Here is a 21789-nt window from a genome sequence, read left to right as displayed (position 1 = left end):
CTTTGTGTGGCTCCGTGTTTCAGACGGCTGCGTTTAACTCCTGCCTTGGGGAAAAAAGGTCCCAAATGCTCCCCAATACGTGTGTGTTTATACACACACACATTGCACAAATATTTAGACGCGTGTGTGTGTGTGTATATACACTACGTTATATAGGCACATCTGTGTGCAACTGCCTGCGGCGTTTTTCGGTGAGATAAGACGGCTGGCTTGGGTCCTGAAGGCCCTGTGGAGCAGCAAGGTCCCTGCCTAGAAGGCTGCTTTCTAACCATCGTGAAGTTTCCCTAATTGGATTTGTTCACATATGCTGTGGCTGATAAGCAGAAGGTTAATAAGAAAGAAAGTTGATTTTCTTAGTTGGCAAATTCCTTTTTTTAGTGAAATCATTTAGGGGAGAGATACTGCGAAAGGCATCATTTTATTCCTGGTCTTAATGTAAAGAAAGGATTACTGTGCTTTAAACACTTAGCCTTTCTGTCAGCAGCTTGGTTTAAATGCAGTAATTCCAGTTGGTTCCCATCAGCTGAGGATTTTTTTTTTTTTTTTTAAGACTCACCACCCCTCCCCTCTATAAACTGCATCCCTCATTTTCTACGTATTGTGCAAGGGGAAAGAAATAGCAAGGCCACGGTTTAAAACAAAGTGGGTTTGTGCTGCTCTTTCCACCTGCGTTCTCCAAGTGCGTGACAGCAGCAAAGAGCTGGATGAAGTGATGCATTTCCCTCTTCCTATCAGAGCAAAGGCGTCAGGCAAGCAACCTAATTTAGGCAGGATCTGGTAGGGTGGTGCTAAACTCTGTTGCATATCCATCCTTAAAACTGATGGGAGAGAGTGGTTTTTTTCTCCCCCAAACCTTCTGTGTCAAGAACTGGGTTGAAATTACTCTTTAAGACTGCAGCATAGGAGCAAAAATACCCCAAACAGTGTACAGGAAGGGTAGAGAAGCTGATTTGCTCCATCTCTACCTCTGAGGTATCACTTGCATATCAGCTGGAAAGCGTGTGATGGAGGGGCGAGAGGTTTGACAGAGCTCACGGGGACAGATGTAGCTCTGAAGTGATGTCCCAGAGAGGAGCAGAGTTTGCCTTACCCTCTCCTGATGCGTTGACAACACTCCAGCACACTTCTGAAAGCATGGCTCTAGATGGTATTTGAGTATTCTGCAATGCCCTGGTGGCTGTCCAGCATTCCTTCTTTTCTTTTTCTCTTTTTCCCTTTTTTTTCCCAGAAGTCACAAAGCTGTTTTCTTTCATAAAATTGAAGTTGAGATCCATTAATCTGCCTGTGAAAGCTCACAGAATATTGAATATTTTGAGAGTAGAAGTAATTTTAGGGACAGAGCCCAGTAAAGAAGGAGGGTCAGAACCTTCTATACCCAGATGCGATCGAGTCAGGAAGTTTGTTGAAGACTTAAAGGCAAAGAAAGCATCGGGACTGCGAAGCGCTTGTGGACTCAAATACAGTACTAAAACTTTCAAGGCTTCTAGAGGGAGATGAGATTGACTCTCAATTACTTCCTTGGCCATCTCCAAGATGCGAAACCAACTTACAACGAATAGTCTAGTGCTATCCTGAGTAAAAGAGCCTCTTGAAAAGTAATAAAGCGAAGCAGGTTGGCGCTGCTGCCGTCTCACCTGCTTGGAATGGCGAGGACAAATAACGCTGGCTGCGATGGGAGATTGCTCTGACAGCCTGCAGCTTCTTTCTTCTCCCCCACTTCATTCTTATCAGCCAAAGTGCTCGTGTCTGGCTAGTTGTAAAATGCTTGGAAAATCATAGCCACGGTGCTTTTTCGAGCAGAATTAAGAGTGAGGAGGGATGGTGAGATGAGGCAAGCAGATACACTAACAAGCGGTGAGCTCAGTTGGTAGGACTCTTTTTTGTTTGTACAGTGATTACAATTAGATCAATGTTTAGCTTTTCCCTGAGTCAAAATTACCTTAATTTGGACCAGGCAGTCTCTCTCGCCTCTGCACTTTTGGGTAGTCGTGCATTCCTGCTCTCTGCTCGGTGTCGGTGGCCGGTAGAGTTTGAAATTTCAACGTGATCTTTGTTCCTTTGGCGTTGGCGCCTGAGAATCTGCCTGAACTTTTCCGTGAGGCTGGGGAGGCTCAGGATAACGGCAGAGGTCAGTCGAAGCTTCGAGGGGGATACTAAGCTTTTTGCTTGGAAATCGTTGGCTAAAGTCAGTTGAGGTACCTCAAGGACGGGCTTCTCCCACCCCTGTCCTTGTCTCGGTCCAGATTCCAGTGTACGCCCGCAGAGCGGTGTTGCCCTTTAGTAAAAAAGGGGTGAGGATGCTGGAGGTGGTTTCTGGAGAGGGAGACGATGGGAATGGCGAAGGAAAGCAGCTTTGCCTTCCCCCCCCCCCCCCCCCCATCGGTTTTGTCCTCTCCTCACGTAGCCGTGACGAACAGCGGTGACAGCGAAGGGCGGACACCCGCGAGCGTAGCGTGCTCGTGCTCCTGCCCTGCGCAGGTCACGCAGACCTGGGGGGGCTCGTTCACGATTACCTCCGAGGGTGCTTGGCCAGCCCACGAAGTTGCCTCAGTGTCCTCCCAGCATCGGGGCCAAATGTGCCGAAGCGCCCGGGCGCTGCTCTGCAAAGCTGTTGAGGTTCCTACAGTCGTGATATAAACAGACTGACGGTGGCTTTGGCTCCGTTTTCGGTGGAAAGTGGGTCACTGGGAATAAGTGGTTTTAGCTTCGTGTCATTTGAGGAGAGGGCTGATGTGCAGCCCTGTCAGTTTAACGCATCGAGGCTGACGTCAGGCTCGCGCCAGGCGTTTTGGGACTCCCGAGCTGCTGCCGGGGTGATTTTAACGCGCTGATGGACGGAGACGGCGAGCGCTTGGTGTCCTGGGCGCTTGATAACGCGCAGGCAAGAAATATATTCTGAGAACGACGTCTGTAACGGTGTAAAAATATTAATGCAGCGTACATCAAAGGTTTATATCTGGGTGTGTGCTGAGCACATCAGCATGGGATCAAAACTCTGCTAGGGCTGTTCTCCAAGGGTAAGCAACGATTAGGTCGTTATTTGATAACCCTGACGAACAGCAAAGGCGATTCATCCGTCCATCAGACTGGTCCTGTCCTCCCCTCCTGCTGTGGGGCCCATGGAAGAGAGAACCTTGGGTGTCAAAACTTCTGTGGTTGGTACCGACGGAACGTGGCACCTTCTCAGAGAGATCAGTCAGCTGCAGGACAGTCCTTAACTGTGCTGTTCCTGCCCAGGAGAGGACAGGCTATTGCAGGCTCGGAAAATTTAAGTGAGTTCTGGTGCATTGATAGTGGGCAAATCTATAGGCTCCTTGCCCAGAGGGCTGGGGAAAAGCCTTGTGGTGGGAACCACAAGTCTGAGCCTCGGGGGCAAAGGTTGGAAATGCAGGAGGGGGAACTGGTCCCGTTCAGTCTTCACCTCTCAGCCTCCTTCAGGTGGAATGAAACCATGAAGGGAGTTGGGAGCGAAGACCTTGCTTGGGGAATGGAAGACAGCGTTCAAGTGAGAGGTAGAGCAGCTGCTTTGGGCCTGCAGGTGCGCTTGGCTGGTGTTCCTCTTGTGGTTTATACCGTGAGCGTGGGCTGGAGAAATGATGGAGCGGATCCCAAAAGTGGAGGGTGCTTAGAAAAGGGTTGGGCATATTCCTGAAAGACAGATCCTTTGTCTGGTTCACAGGGAGCCTGAGCTACAGGTACGTGGAGCCTGGAGGAGGATGTTTAGGGGATGTCACTACATACATCCCCTACTCTGACGCTCCTCTGTACGTGCCAGCTCGCCCAATATTGGTGACAGATTCCTGGATTTATCAGCGTGTCCATGCTCTTGTGTAACTAACACTCTGCGGAGGTGTGAAGGTCGGGTTCCTACCGACTTGTTGGGGTCTCTGGCCATCCACAGCAGATGTGAGGTGGAAATTGCTGGATTCTAAGCAGAGCGTATTTGCAGAGAAGGTGATCGGAGGTTTGCTGCTTGTAGGCAGTAACACTTGATCTTCAACAGCAATGAAAATGTGCTTTGCCATTTCCTAAGAATAAAGGTTATATTTGGTGTCAGGCTTTTTTTGGTGTGAGCAGTGTAAATAGTACCGAAGGCTGCATTGAATCATTGTTTGAACTGTATCAACTGGGGGGGCACTCTTTAAAGTCCGATTGTTTTGATCTCTTCCCTGTGTGGGTTTTGTTTTTTTTTTTTTTTTGCAGCTTTTCCGACGCGTGGCAGCTGCCTTGCCTGGAATGGAAAGCACACAAGACAAAAGTAGAGAAGACAGTATCCTTTATGCGTTCTGCTGCGATTTCAGCGGTGGCAAAGCGCTGCCAGGCGTTACCGTGGACGAGGCAAAGGCAGGCCCTGAATACCAAGGCCGGAGGAGGAGGGAGCGGGATCTCTCCTGCAGCCCTCGGTCAGCTTACGGACATCCTGAGAGGGGCAACGGGGCAAGTCGCCTTCGGGCTTGAAGTACTGAGGAGGAAGGAGCGCTTTGGTGGGGAGGAAGGCTGGGACTAGGAGTGTTCAGGGTGGAGGCCTCTGCTGTGAAGTAGGGACGCTCGGGGCTATGAGGTGGTGTAAAAGGGGGGAGAACTGACTGAAAGCCGAAGGGAGGGCAATGGGCAGGGTGCAAACAGATCCAGAAAGATTCTTTGCTTGGTGTTTGAGCAAGGATGGATGTGGGGAGAGAGAGGGGGAGACTGTGGAGTGGGAGAAAACAACTGCAGAGAGGCCTGAAAAAAAAAATCCCCTGTGACTCTTGAGGAATGAGCTAGGTTGGAAGGAAGCTCTGTGGGTCCCTCCTCCAAGCCTCCTGCTCGAAGCAGGACTAACTCCAAAGTCAGGCCAGTTTCTCAGGGTCGAAACCTTCAGAAATCTCCACGTTTGGAGATCCCATGAGCTGCCAGGGCAGCCCGTTGCAGTGCTCGACCCCGGACAGCTCTGGGCAGGCATCCGCGTGGTGCCAGGGAGGAGAAGACTCAGCTGAAGGGACGAGCCTCGGGGAGGTGTGGCAGGAGGGATGGAGAAGGGATGAAGCTTTGCGCATGCCAAGCAGCGTGGCTAAATCCGAATTGCTCGCCCGGCCAGCTGGGGGTGTTTGGGGAGGGCATGAAGGTGCCTTTGTGGGTGGCTTGTGACAACACTGTAGGAGCGGTTGTGGTCGTTCAGCGTCGCTCTGAAGGCGAAGATGTCTGTGATGAGCGAGCAAGTCCTTGCAGTCTCCCCTGACCACCCGTTCCTGCTCGCTTGGGTTAGAGAAGAGAGGTGATGCAGAAGGGGGCGAGAGGGCTGGCTGCCTCTGCACCCAGCAGGAGTGCTGGAGGGGAGGGGAGCGGCCAAAGAGCGGGGGAAATCGCGGTGGGAGCAGAGAGGAGCTGTGTTGCATCTTGACTGGAAGAGGAGTTTGTGGGCGAGCTTTTTTTTTGACCAGAGGCACTTTTTCAGGGTGGTCCCACTTCTTTTTGCAGCAGGGCTCCCGTCGCTGGCAGCGGGTCAGCGGAGGAGGAATGGCGCTTTGGCGGGAAGGACGCGGCGGGGAGGAGGACAGGCTCGGTGCCGAAACGACATCTTGCTGCCTAGGGGGAGCGGGAGGGTTTGGGAAGCTGTGGAAGGCACGAGCTTTGTGCGAGACGGATCCAAAAGATTCCGTTGTGCCGGTCACCAGAAGGTTAATGAGCCCCAATCTCTATTAACGAGGGTGGTGGTGAGAAGGCTGATGGGCCTGCGCTTCCTCTTGATCGCCGGCCTCTAAATGGGAGGGCAACGAGGGCGCTTCGCGTCTGCCTTCCTGCGGACTGCAGATAGCAGCCCTCGCGTGTCACTGTCTCCCAGGCAGCTGCGCTAGGATTAACGGCGGGGGATTTTCCGTCGGCTTCTTCCCAGAACGTGTGAGGGTTCGAGGATCTCGAACGGCTCGTGTTCGGCGGCGAAGCTGGCAAGGCTCGTTCCGAGCAGCTCCGGCTCCGAAATGCGTGTCGAGGTTTCAATCAGCCGAATAGACCGCGGGTTTGAGATGAATGATTGGCCTTTTGTTGCCCCTTTTTTGTGTTTATTTTCTTCTAACCTCTGTAAAAAGCAACTTAAACCCCCCTGAAGAAAGAAGGGGGGCGCACCAGCGCTGTGGCCTGTTTGCCTCTGCGCTGCCGCGGGTCAGGTTTGGGGCTCAGCGTTCAGAGCTGCCCCTGGGAAGGGCCACGTGAGCGTGGTCGCTGTAGGGCGCCCGCTGGGAACTCGAGTGCCGCGGAGGGAGTCGCTTGTCTCAGGCTGGTCCGGAGCAGCAAACTCTGCAGATCTCGGTAGATCTCGGCTGTCGTGGCGAGGGGTGAGCGCGGGGAGGCAGCAGGGGTCTCGTTGGCCGGCGGTGGGGTGAGCAGAGCAGCTCGACAGGAGGGAAGGGTTGATGGGGGAGTTCGGGAGCATCGTGTCTGCGAGCCGTGGGGGTGTGAGGACTCCGGGGGATGACGGCGCGAGCAGGAGCAGCCTCGCTGGAGCGCGCTGCCGGGGGATTCTCTTAGCAGAGCCGGCTGTGCTCAAACCCCAGCAGGCTCTCCTGCCCGCCCCAGGGTACTTGGCTGTGGAGTAGAGAGGAGCAGGAGTTTGGGGAAGAGCCGAGCTCTCCTTTCGGGGTTCCTCCAGGCTCCTGCCACCTCCAGGGCTTTGCTGTTCTTCGAGCCAGCGGGCAGAGCCCCCTGCGGGCTGCCCACCAGCTGGAGATGCTGCTCTCGGGGCTGGAAGGCTGCATCTAGCGTTGATTTGAAACTGGGGGTTTCCAAGCTGTTACTGGTTCCCTCTGGAAGTGGCGATTAGACCCTTCAGCGTACCCATCTTTTACAGCAGTCGCTTTGGAACGAGAAGCGATCGCTGGGGAAGAGCCAGGCTGGTTCGAGACAGACGTTTGGGGTCTGACCTTGCTGCTGCTGCGGACTTGAGGTGCCAACGCGGGGGCCAGAGGAGCTGCTGAGAGAGACCCCCTGTCTTGGCTTCGGGTTTGAAGCTTTTGAAACTGCTTTTCAAGCATTTCGGTGGGAAATACCGAACTGAAAATGCCAGTCCGCATCCTGCCCCGCCTGCGCCTGGGAGGGAAACAGAGCTGGGTGTGTTTGCCTTAACTTACCGCTTCCAGTGATTGACATAAAACTGGAAAAGCCTCAAGAGCAGCCTGTCAGTGAAGGAGGCTGTTCCTGCTAATACCGTGTGGCTTCTACCTTTCTCCAGAACATCACTGCTTTCCCTCCCTTTACTCTTCATTGACTGCAGTGTGAATATTGGCTTGAACCTTCCCCTTTCAGTAATAATGTATTGCAGTTCATCATCGCTGGCTGTCTCGTGGAGATGATCTATTAGCTTCACAAGCACACACACACACACACACACAAAAGAAAATGTCAGTGTCTTCATTATTTATAAGAAAAAAAAAAAAAGCCAAAATATTCCAGCATATTCTAGGTATAACTTTAAAAAAAAAAAAAAAAAATAGGTACAATTTCTTAATATTTGTTCCTTTTTTAATATGTTATGATATTGCACTTTGAAATGGCGGGAACTGAGTAAGTTTGGAATTGGACTTGGCCGAGAGATGTGTGTGCAGAAGAACGCTTGCAAATCTGACCCGTTTGGTTCCTCTAACAAACTGGAAATGCCTAGACAGCAGTCAGGAACGCAAGCGGAGGCGGCGTGTGCCGAGGGTTAAACGCTGATCCTTACAATAATAATTAAAAAAAAAAAAAAGAAAAAAAAAAAAAAGAAAAATTAAACCCGAGCTCTTAATCGTTTGAGCAGAGATAGTCTGACTGGTTTTCAAACCCCCAAACCTCAGCGGGGGTTTCGACACCACGAAAGGCTGCTGGAGATTTTTATTTTTTTTTTTTTTTTTCTTCTTTTTAGTGGTTGCAGGGGTGAGCACCCTTCCAGGAGGGCACCCTGAGGAGCGCGGGGTGCCTCTGGGAACGGGCCGGATGGCTTCTGGAGGGCTTGGGCGGGGGGGGGGGGGGGAAGGAGAGGGTGGATGTGCATTAGCGAAACGCTCGCAGGGCGCAGGGAAACCCGTGGGGAGTGCGAGATGAGTTTTAAGAGCGTTTTGTTGTGGGTTTTTCTTTTTTTTTTCCTTTTATGTAGAACACCAATGGAGTCAATTACTGCCCGAGGGACGGGAACGGAACGTTTGGAGGAGAAAGCGGTTTGCTGCTTTTTTTTTTTTCCTAAATTTTTTTTTTTTTTAGGGGAAATACTAAGTGAATTCAGGAACTGGCGCCACAACCTGCCGAAAACGGGCTGAAACCTCTTCAGTTTGGCAGAGAGGGGAAAGAGCAGCTGGGTGGTTACCCCGCGGAGGCGCCGGGCTCAGAGGCCGGTGAGAGAGGGGAAGGGGGAGCAGCCCCCGCTTTCCCCCGGCGCGGTCGTAGGTCGGCTGGGAAGGGGGTGTTTGCTGTGACCGTGCAGGAATCTAGTTGAGAGATCGTAGAGGGAAAGGGAGTTGGATGGGCTGGAAACCCACGTATGGTTATGCGGATCTATGCCTTTATTTTTCAGCGATTTTTTTTATGTTCAGTCTTCCAAGTTGGTTTAGTTTGGTTCCCTAGAGCTGTATAGTTTGGTTAAATAACGAGTAATTTAGTTTTCTATTTAACTAGGCTGCCAATTAACCGTTTTTCTTTGATATTTATTTCCTCGCTTCATTTTTTTTTTTACTGTTCTCGGTGATTATTTCTCGTTTCGTTTTCGCGCTGAGGAATCTGTTTAGAGCTTTGCTGGTGTCGCGAGATGTAGCTACCCGAGAAACACGGAGTCGACCACGCTAGAAGTGCACCCTTTTAATCTTTACTAGTCGTTGTGAAGTTGCTGTGTAAGTTAATCAACCACAATTGTAAATACATTGTTTGCTGGGCGAGTATGGCTGAGTTACAGTGCAGGAAGGAATTCTCGAGTCTGTGTGGCGATTTGCTGCTTCGATGAACAACGGCAGGCCAGTCGTTCAGGCTCCTCCTTTGTTCTCTTCTGCCCCTCTACCATCTAAAATAACCAACCGGGGGAGAGAAAGGGGATCGTCCTCACCACCACCACTTTTCACCAGGAAACGGGCATAAAAGATTTTTTTGGAATTCTTCATTCCTGAAGCGAATGCTAGGCTCCTGCCCTGCCCCTGGGTTTATGGCAACTCTGCACAACGATAACGGAAAGGCAGAACGAGATGTAAAGTGCTTTTATAATGCAATATTAAAGGCGAGTTTTTTTGACGTGGCATGTCTTGAAATAAACATCAATGATACGTGACAAAGGATCATTCTTTATTTATGAGAAGCTCTCGGGGGGGTTGGGGGGTAGGGGGGAAGGAAACCCGGCTGCTTTTCCCGTACGGTGCCGTGCGAAAGCGGTTCGGCTGGCTGTCGCGGCGTCGCGCGGCTTCCCTTCGGCGCTTCGTGCAGCTCGCGGCGCGGGTCCTCGCTCGGCTCTTTTCCACAACCTCATACCGTCGGGTGTTTTTTTTTGGCTTCCGATCGACCCAACCCCCCGTGCGTTCCCCGTGGTGACGAGCGTTGAGCGCTGCCTTCGCTCGCCTCCGAAGCCGCTGGCGGAGGGCAGGTCCCTTACGGCTTCCCCCGAGAGAGGAGGTGGAGAGAGGAGCGCGCCCGTGTTCGGCACAGCCCGGTGGTGGCGGGAACGAGTCGCCAGCGCTTCGGTCCTTATCCCCCGGGAGGGCCCTGAGCTCTGCTCGGGGCGTTTGAGAACGTACAGCCCGGCCGAGGGCGCTTAACGGGGCTCAATCCTGCCCTGATCCCGCTTTTCCAGAGGAAAGGAACAACTCAGGTTTAATGTTGTATTGATTTCTGCACCATCGTTCCTCGCACCACCTCGTCTGTCAGGTTTTAGGTTTTAAGTCGCTCCGTGGGCCGGTAGAACCCCAGGAATGGACTTTTTTTTTTTTTTTTACTGATGATTTTGTAAAGGGTGAAGGTTTCTGCGCTGTTGCGTTTCTCCTCCCCGCTCTGGCTTGGTGGTTGTGCGGTGCGTTACGCAGCTCTTCCATTACCTGCTCCTTGTCTTGATACAAGTGGTTGAAGAAATTGTATAAGGGAGGGGAAAAAAAGGTTCCTTTTCTTCATGTGGGAAGGTCGCTGGTACCTCACGTGCGTTGGAAACGACGACAGCGGCGACAACACAACCCCTGAGCGCTTGAGCTGAATAAATACCTGCCTGTTGGAAGGCTCTGGGTCTCCTCTCTGAGAATGTCCACCAGAACGCAGGTTGGGGGCGCGGAGGGGCGTGCAGGGCGTCAGGCTCCTGCTTTGGGGGTTCCAAAGGAGCCTTTTGCCCGGGCGGGGTGGAGGAGGGGTGCGGAGCCGTGCTCTCGCTGCCCCTCCGGCGCTGTGCTTGTCCCTGCGGTTGTTTCCAGTGATGGGGACGGGGAGCACGTCCTCCGCCTGCTGCAGGCGGCCCTTTCTGGGCCTTTCTCACTTCCCCAAATCCAGCATTTCCTCCGTTCCCTCTCGCCAAGGTCTCGTTGGGCGGCCTCCTCCCCAGCTTCCCGGCCTGCTCTGCGGTGAGCGTGGGACCGAGCCCGCCTGCCTCGAGGAGGATCCTCCTGAAGCCTCTCGTCTTGCTGGGGATGGCAGAGGAGGGCTGCGGGGACGGGGAGGTGAGTAACCAGTAACAGATGCTCTCTGACGGGGTTGCCTGGGGAAACGGACTGGTTTTGGGTGGGGAACACCAAGCAGCCTGATGGTGGTCGCTGGTTCAAGCTCTTCTGTGTTAGAAGGAGCCTTAATAAATTGGTCGTGGGACTGGACAAGCTGGAAACTGTGGAGGAGTGCTGGGTGTGGGGACAGGTCACTGCAGGAGGCGTTTGTCACTGGGGCGGGGGGAGCTTCTGTTCCTCAGACCTGGCACCTCCAGGTCCTGCCCTGGGTGGGAGCACCCGAAAACAGCCCGTTGGCCTCTCGGAAGCGGGTTCGGGATAGATGCGTTGGGAGGAGCTGGACTTCGTAGGAGCGGGCGTTCTCTCCTGGGTAGCGCCGAAGCCCGACGGTCTCGGTTCCTCCTTGCTCTCGAGTCACCTTCGTGCTGCTGCTGGACGTCGCCTCCAGTACTGGTATCTCGCTTTCCCACTCAAAGGGGGCTGGATTAAACTGGGGAGAAGGGGCCGCTGCGGAGCGAGGCGTGGTCTGGGCTCCCCCATCGGCTCCGGCGGAGGACGCTGGTCCTGGCCGCGGCGGGTCCAGCTCTCCGCTCCCAGCCTTGCTGGTTTGCGTCAGCGAGAAGGGCAGATGGGGAGAGCGTGGCTCGGATTAGAGGGTGCCTCATGCTGGTGCCTCCTTGGGAAGGATCAGCCCTGGTTTTGCCGGGCTGGGGGAGCTGCGGCACCTTCCTACCGGCGTCCGCAGAGCTGCTGCAGCAGCCGCCGCCGCCGTCCCCTCGCTGCACGGTGTCGGTTCAGCTTCCAGCGCTCAAATCCTCCCCGAATTCGACCGTGAGAGGGCTCTACCTGATGCAGCAGCACCTTTTTTTCCATGCTGGGCATGTACCAGCCCCGAAAGGAAGATAAACGGGGGTGGGGGTGGGAGGTGGGCAAGCTGCTGCTCGCCGCGCTACCTGCGACGTGGCTGCGGCAGAGGCTGCCGACGCTCCCGCAGTCAGGAGAGCGGCTGCCGATGCTGCCGTGGTGCTCGGCTGCCTCCTCTGCTGCTCTGTCACCGCCCGAGCCGGCGTTCCCAGCCTCGCTGCGCTTGGGTTTTCATCCATTTGCAAAAGGACCTGGTTTTAGTTTTATTTTTATTTATATTTTTATTTTTATTTTTATTCCCCCCCCCCCCGTTTAACCACCTTTCCCTTCCCCACCCTGGTCTGAGGGTGCGCTGGAGCGGGACACGGCTTTGGAGAAGGGGTTGGGGACCCTCGTGTAGCGGCTGAACGCGACCGACTGATGCCGTAAAAAACGTTCAGGCGCGTCGGGAGCGAAACGCCAGCGGCGCTGCGGTGACACGAGCAGCTCTGCCCTTCCCTGGAGGATGAGGAGCAGGGCAGGGCTGAAGGCGGCAGCTCTGCCCTTCCCTGGAGGATGAGGAGCAGGGCAGGGCTGAAGGCAGCAGCTCTGCCCTTCCCTGGAGGATGAGGAGTCAGGCAGGGCTGAAGGCGGCAGCTCTGCCCTTCCCTGGAGGATGAGGAGCAGGGCAGGGCTGAAGGCAGCGCGGGGTGGGGGCAGCTGGGGTGCTGCTCCCGCTGTCCCCTCCGGGAGGAGGCTCTCCTCAAGCGCTGCTTTCCCTGTCGAATCTCCCAGGCTGGCCGCCCATTTCCAAGGATTCCGGTAGAAATGAAAGCCGTTGGGAGCGTTTGCCGTCGGCCACCCAGAGAGTGCGCCTGGAATGAGGGTTGTGTGAGAGGCTTAATTAAAGTTACCGCTAATTAAAGCGCTGAAATCACTCTGTATCCTCCCCCCCCCCCCCAGCCATCCGCAGTGCTGCGTGTGCTCGGATACGGGCGCTGGAGGGAGCAAAAGGTGTTCATCGATGCTCCTGGGGCTGGCGGTGGCCTTGGCGCTGCCCTCTCCCACCTTTACCCGAGCCCTGGAAGAGGGGACGGGTGGGAATCGGAGGCTCGATCCCGGCTTTATTCCCGGATAACGGGTTTTGAGCGCAGCGAGGGTCAAGCGGCCTCCGGCAGATTTCGTTGCTGGGACATTCAGGGACGAATCTCACAAGGCTGTTTGGGGACATGCTGGGACGGGAACCTCTTGAGCCCGGTCCTTACCGCAGATCCCGCCGCGTTAATCCTCGTTTCAGAGGCGTTTTTGAGTTGTCCTGGGCTTCAGCCACTGTCTGGGGCTTCAGCAGCTCTCGCTGCTGGGAGAGGGGGGTCGTACCAGGGTGTTTGAGCGCGAAGGGAGTGGGTCAACCCCAATTTCTGTTTCTCAGCGCTTATTGTCCCGCTGGTCCTGTGCAGCGTCAGCGCCGAAGCCCCCTGGAAGCCCCTCTCCTGCGGGCAAAGACCTGAGCGGAGCGAAAACCGAGCCCAGGTGGTTTTGTGGACGGTGGTTTCTGTTCTTTGTGCTTCCAAGTTGATTTTTAACGTGTTTAATCGCTCCCTTCGTTTAGCTGCCTAGCGAAGGGTCCGGCCGCCATCAGCCGCTCCCACCGACAGCGCGAAGACCCCGGGAGTCGCTGCTGGAGGCGCGTGCTGGCCCGTCGCTGCCCTCCTCGGCGGCCTCGCCTGGATCCCTTGGTGTCCCTAGCCCTTTGGGAGACCGGCACAGCCCTGCTGGGTAGGAGAGGAGCCGGATGAGCCCTGGGATGTTCAGGTACCGCAGGGGTGGGGGGCGTGGGGGGTCTGAGCTGGGGAAAAGGAGCTTTTGCAGGTCAGCAGCTGGAAAGGAGCGTGCCGATGGCCGGGTCGTGCTGCTCTCGGCGAAGCGTTTCCAGATGTTTCCGTCTCCAGACGTGTCTCACCTCTAAATTCCTGCCAGCGGCGCCCAGTGCTGGAGATGGGGCTGCCGAGGAAAAGCTCCGGCTTTTCCCAGCTCTGCCACCTCCTGGGATGGCTGAAGTCACTGAAAAAAGAGGATTTGGGGCACCTCCCCCTGCTTGGTGTGTCCCCGCAACCGCCTCTTCCCTGCCCGGCCCAAACCGTCGCGCTCCCGCCGCTGAGACTCGGGTGCTTCATCCCCCCTGGAGCTGGGCTCAAACCCAGGGGCTCCGTGTCCCGGGCTGCTCCGTCAGCAGCCAGGCGTGCTGCTCCGCTTCCCGGCAGGTGGGAAGGAAAAGAGGTCGGAAAGCGGGATGGCGGCAGACGGGGCCGAGCCCAGATCCAGGAGGGAGCAGGGCCCAGCCTCCGCGCAGCTCGTTTCCCATCTGATGTGCGCCCTAAAAGCAGCCGTGGGTTTGTTGGTTTATCTCTTTCCCCCCTCCGGTGCAGCAGGAATAACCGTGGGGGTCCGGGGAGCGGCGCCGAGGGGAGCGGGGAGCGAAGGTGAGTGCGCCAGAGGGGGGACAGGGCGGGGAGACGGGAGGAGGCAGACGGGGTGAGGGCGCAGAGGGGTGGACGGGGCCGGATCCGTCTCCTCTCCACCCCGTGAAAGCTGGGGGGTGCGTGCTGGGCTGAAGGCGGCGGCGGAGGGGCCGTGGGGGAAAGCCTGAACGTCGAAAACGCTGATTTTTTGTAAAAGCAGGGGGCAGGCCGCCCTCAGCTTCGAGGCCGTGCGACTCAAATACACCCAGGGACGCTTTTAAGCCACCTCGAGGCTTAAAACGGGGCTGGCCGGGCCCTTCGCTGCGCCGGTCCCGTCCCCACCGGAGGCAGCTCGTCCCGCAGGGTCTGAATTTTGGGGCGCAAAGGGAGGAGCCGCTCTGCCGGCGCCCGGTCGTCGTCCTCCGACACCGCGGCGGGGCCGCGGCGAGCGGGATTTCTCGGGCAGCTTCTTCCCCTTCTGCGTCCCGTCGTGCCGCGGGGGGACCCCGAGAGCCTGCGGGGCCGGGGGCCGCGGCTGCGTGCCGCGAGGTTTGCTCGAGCCCCGCTTCTGCGAGACGCAGAGGGTGGGTTTGAGTTTTCCCGTAGCCCGTCCCTCCCCTTAGAGCTCCCGGTGGAAAAAGGAGGAGGAAAAGGGGCGCAGGAAGAGATGGAGGAGCTCTCGAGGGGGGACCCAAACCTTCCCACCCCCCCGGAGATCGGTGAGGACGAGCAGCCCCCTCCTCATCCTCGCTCACCCGCAGGCTGGACCTCGTGGGGTTTTTTGTTTTGCTGCCTTTATTAGACTGCAGATAGCTTCGTGCTTGGGGTTTGTTGGGTTTTTTTTTTTCCTCTCCAAAAATCGATGCAGTGGCCGGGAGTGGGTTTGCAGCAGCAGCAGCAGCGAGGCGAGGGAGGCGCGGGGAGGATGAGGACGGTGGGTTGGGATATCCCGATCCCCCGTCAGGCGCCGGGACGAACCGATCCGGGGCTTTAGTGGCAAGAGCGGGCCGGGGCACTGGTGTCACTGGGTTATTTTTGTTTGGTTTTAACCTGGCTGGGGGTTTTGTTTGTGGCTCTTGAAGCTGTTTCGTATCGACGGGGTCTCCAGGATAAACTCGTGCCGCAGAGGATCCACCCCCCCACCCCCCACCCCCCCCCGCCATCTGCCGGGTGCTGCAAAAACGGGAGCTGCTGCTTGGCCCTTGGCCTCGGGGCCCCCCAAAGGGACCCTGTGTGTCCCCCCCCGACCTCCCTCCCAAATCCCGGCTTCGAAGATCTCAGCCTGGCCTCCAGAAAGGGACCCTGATGCCCAGGGAGAGCTGCTCCTTGGCCCCCAGTGGTTTCTCCCCCCGTCCCAAAAAAATCAGGGTGAAACTCCAGATCCTGCATGTCCCTCCCGCCGTGACTGCCGCTTGCCTAGGGAAGCTGGGCTCTTCCCAGGGCTCTTCCCAGCCCAATTCCCAAGAGTTTAGCCCCAATTCTTAGGAGGTTTTGCACCATTTCTCCAGGCCCAGGGGACCTTCGGAAGCTTGGACCGGGTTGGAAATCCTGCCAAGGTTTTCACCCCCCCTTAATCTTTAATCGAACCTCTCTCTTGAGCATCCCTGGGGTCGCCGGTCATGTCAGCACCTGCTCTAGGGGCTGGAGCCTCGCCCTCCCCCCAAAAAAGCCCGTAAACAGCAGCTGGGCTGTGGGCTTCACCTGGCCAAGCCGAGGCTGCAAAAAAAAAAGACCCCAAAAATCCCCAGATACCTCCCCCTTGCTCCAAAAACCAGGTATTTCTGCAGCCAGCTCCCTGCAGAGATTTGGGGTGGGGAATGGAGCCAGGTTTTGGGGCTGGAGGGCCGTGCCCACCCCTCTGCCGCCAGCCCCGGCAGCTCCCCCGGCCCTTTGCGGATGGGAATCGGGCGCTTTTGGGGTTTTGGGGAAGGTTTTTGGAGGTCTCTGAAGCACGTGGGGGTTATTCAATGCGAAAGCTGGGGCTGGGAGGAGGATAAGGGGTGGGTTTTGGGGCTGGATGTCTGTCCCCAGGGCGCAGGGGGCTGAGCAGGCTGGTTTTGGGAGGCTGAGGGTGGCTCACGGCAGGTACCAAGCCAGGGGTGAGTGAAACCAGGCTGGGGGGGCCGCGCCCCAGCTTGGAGGGGGCCGCATCCCGCAGGAGGAGCGCGGGGGTGCTGCTAAAACCAGCAGGGCATCCACATGAAGGAGCCGAGGGCAGCGCCGGTGGCGGCCCCCGCCAGCAGCCCCAAGGCCATCTGGTCCCCGGAGACCCGGTAGGGATCCTCACGGACGATGACATGGGTCACCCCGGGAGCTGCGAGGCCAAAAAAGACAAAAAAAAAACAAAAAAAAGGGGGTGAGCTGAGGGGCACCGTCCTCCTGGCACACCCCCCCCCCCCGCGATGGCAAGGAAGGGGCACGGCTTCCCCCGAGGGGTGCCGCTGGAGCGGGACCCCGGTTTTTGGCCGTCGCCCTGGGCAAACGAAACGTCCCCCCACGAACGTGGAGGGGAGGGATGGGGTGAATCGGGACGCGGCCACCGCCCCTGTGCCGCCAGATGGGGCCACCCACCTCCGTACTGGTGGCCGTAGTGGCCGGAGCTGATGTAGGCGGTCTGGTGGGAGTCGAGGGGCACCGTCTGGTAGTAGTCGTCGTCGTAGGGGTCGTAGACGTGCACCTGGGAGCGGGGGGAGCGCGGCGTGAGGCTGGGGCCGCGGTGGAGCCCCAGCCCAGCTGGTGTGGCCGTGCCTCAGTTTCCCCCCACGCGTGACAGGGGCCTGAATCGCTCGGGTTCCCCTGCCCTGCTGAAAGCGGGGCCCGGAGTGTCCGAAATGCTAAGAGCGGCCAAACCACCGACCTGTGCTCAGGTCTCCTTAACTCTACCCCCCCCCGCCCCCCCGTCGCTGTAACTCCGCCCCTGTCACCCCCAAACCGCCCAACGGGGTCACCCTCGGCTCTGCCTTCTGGCGGTGGCACCACGAGCCGGCGGCTCCATCGCTCCTGCTTCTCCTCCACCTTCTGCCCTGAGGCTCCCCGATGGGCGCAGGGTCTCCGGGGGCCACCCCATGCCCAGCATCAGCCCTGGGGTGGGGGGACTCTGGTATAACCCCCCCCCCTCCCACCCTGCCCGAAGCCTGTGGCGGGATGGGGTCCCTCTTTTTGGGGACGAAGCCTCACCGGGGTGGATTTAGCCTCCAGCACGGCCATCTTCCAAGCGCTGCAAACAAAACAGAGGGACCCAGTTTTGGGGTGTGCTGGGGGGACACGGGGGGGCAGGAATTGTCCCCGTGGGGCTGCCCGGCATCTCCCCCAGACACACACGTGTCCCCCCTCCCTCCTGCCCCCTCCCAGTGACCTGGATGCGGCCGCTGGTGCTGATCGTTAGTTAATTCCCCGTTAGGCAGCGCCGGGCGGAGGGCTGGGGAGGGGAAGGTGCCGCAGCGCCCCGGGGATGGGCACGGGGTTAAACGCTCCCGCTGGGAACAGCCCAGGTGGGAAAATGGCATCTAAACTGGGGGGGAAAAGTGGGTAATGGGATCTAAACTGGGGGGGAAAAGCAGGTAATGGGCGAATTGTCGTTCAGCTGAGGTCGAGCTCCGTTGAGCAAACCGCAGCTGGGCCACGGCTGAGCGTCGAAGTTCAGCTGCAGGTTTCCCACTTTTTTTAATCATTTTGTACATTTTAAAAGTTTTTATTTAAAAGAAAAAAAATCATTTTTTAACGAAAATTAAAGTCTTCTTTTTTATAGAAATAAATGGAAGGGGAACAGTGTTAAAGTCGGCGTTTCCTCCTGCTGGGCATGGCCTTAAGCCACTTTTTCACACTATTTATCACCCAATCCCAATGAAAACCCTTCCCCAGTGATCCACGGTCAGGCCACGAGGTGATTCCTCATCCAGGAGGAAAACCCGCCCTGTGGGAGACCGACTGCTTAAAAAAAAAGCTGCTTTTGCCGCTGAATTATTCAGTGGGAAACCCAAATCCCGGCCTGCGCCTGTCGCCCCGCGGGTGCCTGAGAAAACAGGGGCCGTGCGGCGCTTCAGCCACGGGTGGGAGCGGGACGGGGCGCTCGCGTGGCCGAGGCTCTTTCCAGGCTCGGATAATCGGGATGGAAAAAGCCCCCGAGGGGAATTGCGGTGCCGCCGCGGTGGGATTTCGGCTTACACGGCGTCGTCCTCGCTCTCGGCGCACAGCGTCGTCTTGGAGCCGTCCCGCAGCACGACGGTCAGGAGGCAGTCGCGGCTCTTCCCCTCGGGCGGCTGCACGTCTGGGAACAGAAGGATCCAAAGAGACGCCCCAGAGCCTCTCCCCGTCCACCCACGGACCCTCTCGGGAGAGGGTCGGGCTCCCAGTGCCCCCCGGCGCGAGCAGCTCGCCCTCCGCGTGCCGCGAACCGGCGCGACCATTAAAACCCCGCTGGGAGGCTGCGCTCGCAGCTGGGGGTTGGTTTCGGCTCCGTCTCCGCTCGCAAGGTACAGTCGGGATCCCCGAAGGTTAAAAGCCGACGCGGGCGGAGAGCGGGCGAGCGCGAACTTCCACCCCTCCCCCCGCGGCAGAGTGGGAGAAAACGGCCAAAAAATCCGCTCGAGGCCACGAGCTTCGAACGTGCCGGTTGGTCGCAACGCGAGGTGCTCGCTGCGGGATCGTGAGCTCGAGCAAGAACTAAACCTGAAAGCTGGGAGATTCGTGCACCTTCTCCACCCCCCCCACCCCACCCCCTTTCCCAAAGCTCGGCGGGACCCTCTGGTGAAGGCTCAACCTTTGGGTTCCCGCTCCCACCACAGCATCTCGGCCCAAGAAAGGCGCTTTGTGCGGCGGCCGTGGGCTGCCGGGGCCGAGCCGAGCTGCTGCTTTGTTCTCCTTGTTTGTGCGAGACGGCGCGGGATGAGTCAGGGCCGTGGGATTGTGTTTGGAACGAGCGCAAACCCGGAGCTTTGAGCTTCTCCTTCAATCCCCGTGGAAAAGCAACGGGAGAGAAAACGCAACCTGCCCCTCCCGGGGGGGCTGGCGCTGGCGGGGAGGTGGCAAGGGGCGAGTTAGGGAATTCTATCTGGGGTGTCCCAGATGTGCCCAAGCAGAGCATCGTTGGAAAGGCCACGGGATGGGCTTGGGGACACGGGGCTTTGGGGCCGGCGGGACGGGGCTCACCTCTGCACTCGCGGCCAGCCCGCACGTCCCGGCAGCTGTATTTGACGTGGATGCGGCCGTCCATGTCGCGCTGCGTCTCGTCGTGGTAGTAAACCAAGCTGCCGTCCAGGTAGAGGACGAACCAGTTTCTCTTCCAGCGCCGCAGGATGGAGCCTGACGGGATGGGGAGGAGGGGAAGGATCTCCTGAGACCCAACGCTGTGTGTCCCCTCCCCAGCTCGCAGCCCCGCTCCCGCTGCATCCCGCAGGACACCCGGTGCCTGGCAGTGGTGTCCGGGACAGCACGGCCCGGTGGCTTTAGATGAAAAAGGGCTGCCCCCCCCCCCAAAAAAGCCATCAGGGCATTGCGGTGCTGCCGCCCCGCCGTGCGCTCGGGACCGGATCCAGCCCCGGGTGCGGAGCCGCGCGTCTGTTCTCGTGGCACGCGGCCCCTCTCTGCTCTCCCGTAAATCCGCGAGCGGCTGAGCCGCCATCTCCTCGCTGCCGTGGATTATCCGCCCAGGTTGGGGCCTGTCACCCGCCCCCACCCCCACCCCCACGCCCTCCCGGAACCAAAACCTCGCTGGGTTTTTTTTTGGGGGGGGGGGGGAGGGGGGCTCCCAGCCTGGAAAGCTCAAGGGTTGCACTTACTCTGCCGCCAAAGCCAACCGCTCTTCACCAGCGCCATGGCTGCGGGAGGGCTTTCCGGACCTGCTGGCACGGGAAGGAATAACGGGGTTCAGAGAGCAGCTCCTCGCTCTCCTGCGGCTTTCCCCCTGTCTCTCGCCTCCCTGTGGCTCCAGGAGCGAAGCCGGATGGGGATTCACCCTCCTTGGCCCTTTTTTTTTGGGGGGGGGGGGGGGGGGGGGGGTGGTTGTGTGGGGATGAGCCAAGCGCCCAGGTTAGTCGGGGTTAGACGGACGTGGGATTTCGTCAGCCGGGAAACATGGCGAAGGCAGGGAGGAGGAACTCTGGCCACCTTTCCTTCCGCCTTTAATCTCATTGGGATTTAGAGATTATCGTCCCGTGGAGGTAAGTGGACAAATCCGGGCCGTGGATGAACCCAGGCAGTAACTTTCCACGGCAGACGCCAGCCACGCTGGTTTGTTTTCCCAGCCTGGTGTGGAAATTAGCCCTTAATAAGGCCATGAAGTCATCGCTCCCCAGGTCCCCGAGCGGAGCCAACACCCCAGGGCCAGGCAGGAGCTGTTCCCTGGCCACTGCCCCCGCCATCTACCCATCAACCAGGGACCCCAGCGCCCCGATGAAGGGGCTCAGCCCCCCAGGATGGCCTCCAGGGCTGTGGGGCTGGGTCCCCTCCTGGTCTGGGGACATGCCACGGCACAGACACCCCCCCCCCCCCCCAGTGCCTGTGTTACTCAGTGCCCGAATCCCCGGGTATCCACATCCCCCTGGAGTCAGTCGCCCTGGCGCCTGCGTCCCCCCCAGTACCCGCATCCCCCAGAAATCGCAGCCCCTGGTACCTGCATCCCCTTGTCACCCTCACATCCCCCAGGTACCCCCGTCCCTCGGTACTCACATCCCCGTGGCACCCCCCTCCCCCTGAATTTGCAGCCCCTGGTACCCACGTCTAGTGCCCGCATCCTCCCGTACCCACACCCCCTGCTACTCGCAGCCCCCGGCATCTTTTTCTCCCTGTACCCACATTTTGGGGCACCCCCTTTCTCCATCCCTCTGGTACCCACATCCCTCAGTACCTGCATCCCCAGTACTGCCATCTCCTGCTACCCACATCCAGGTACCCCAGCACCTGGTAGTCGCAGCTCCCCTGGTACCTCCATCCCCTAGTACCCCCATCCCCCAGTATCCCCATCCCCTGGTAGCCCCATCCCTCAGTACCAGCATCTCTTGGTACCCACATCCCTTGGTACCCCCATCCCCTGGTACCCCTATCCCCTGGTATCCCCCATCCCTCAATACCAGCATCCCCTGGTACCCCCAACCCCTGGTACCCCCTTCCACTGGTACCCCCCCCCATCCCTCAGTACCAGCATCCCCTGGTACCCCCATCCCCTGGTACCCCCCATCCCTCAGTAGCAGCATCCCCTGGTACCCCCATCCCCTGGTACCCCCCATCCCTCAGTACCCCCATCCCCTGGTACCCTCCATCCCTCAGTAGCAGCATCCCTTGGTACCCCCATCCCCTGGTACCCCCCATCCCTCAGTACCCCCATCCCCTGGTACCCCCCAACCCCGCTAACCCCCATCCCCCGGTAGTCGCACCCCCGCCCCGGTTCTCCCTGTCCTTCCCCCCACCCCGGACCCCCCGTCAGCCCCCCGGAGCCGCCCCGCACACCCCTCACCGGGAGGAGGAAGAGGAGGAGGAGGAGGCGGCGGCGGCGGCGCGGCCGGTCCCCGCTGCGGGCAGCCCTGCGCTCCGCTCCCGCTCCCGCTGCCCGGCGCTGCCCGCCCGCACGGCGCGCCGGGAGCTGTAGTCCGGTACCGGCGGGGGCGGGCGGGAGCGGGGCGGAGGGCTCGGCTGGGTACAAGCATCCCAAGGGACCGGACAGAGAGAAAATACCGCTTTGTAGCGATTTACACCCCCCCCCCCCCCCCCCCCCCAAAAAAAAGCAGGCGCCTGGTGCTGACGCGGCCGGGATGCTGCTGGGCTGGTGCCACCGGTGATGCTCCCCCCAGCTCCGAGCCCCGCTTTCTCCCCAGAGCCCCCCTTTTTCCTCCACAGACGGAGCAGCCACACAGTCAGGAGAAACTGGGCAC

The 21789-nt window shown here is 58.5% G+C and overlaps 2 protein-coding genes across 5 annotated transcripts in view; one reads left to right on the top strand and one right to left on the bottom strand.

Moving 5' to 3' along the window:
• RAB6A (RAB6A, member RAS oncogene family) overlaps positions 1-7706 on the top strand; it is a 61286-nt gene extending 53580 nt beyond the window's left edge. For all 4 annotated transcript variants that reach the window (XM_086481601.1, XM_086481600.1, XM_086481599.1 and 1 more), the window contains 2 exons: positions 4204-4270; positions 7113-7706. In XM_086481601.1, coding sequence (XP_086337727.1) covers positions 4204-4270; positions 7113-7177 — 132 coding nt within the window. In that variant the 3' untranslated portion in view covers positions 7178-7706. The remainder of the gene's footprint in view (positions 1-4203; positions 4271-7112) is intronic.
• An 8395-nt stretch (positions 7707-16101) lies between these two features.
• Positions 16102-21388, bottom strand: PLEKHB1 (pleckstrin homology domain containing B1). The gene is made up of 7 exons (XM_086481598.1): positions 21375-21388; positions 19702-19761; positions 19073-19225; positions 18089-18191; positions 17102-17141; positions 16496-16601; positions 16102-16238 (listed from the first exon to the last, which is right to left on the bottom strand). The coding sequence occupies exons 2-7, from the start codon at positions 19736-19738 to the stop codon at positions 16102-16104; spliced, it is 576 nt and encodes a 191-aa protein (XP_086337724.1). The 5' UTR covers positions 19739-19761; positions 21375-21388.
• Positions 21389-21789: the final 401 nt, after the last annotated feature.

Source organism: Leptosomus discolor, chromosome 1, assembly GCF_034619465.1.
Source record: "Leptosomus discolor isolate bLepDis1 chromosome 1, bLepDis1.hap2, whole genome shotgun sequence".
NCBI classification, from domain to species: domain Eukaryota; kingdom Metazoa; phylum Chordata; class Aves; order Leptosomiformes; family Leptosomidae; genus Leptosomus; species Leptosomus discolor.
This window is presented reverse-complemented; position numbering and strand designations above follow the sequence as displayed.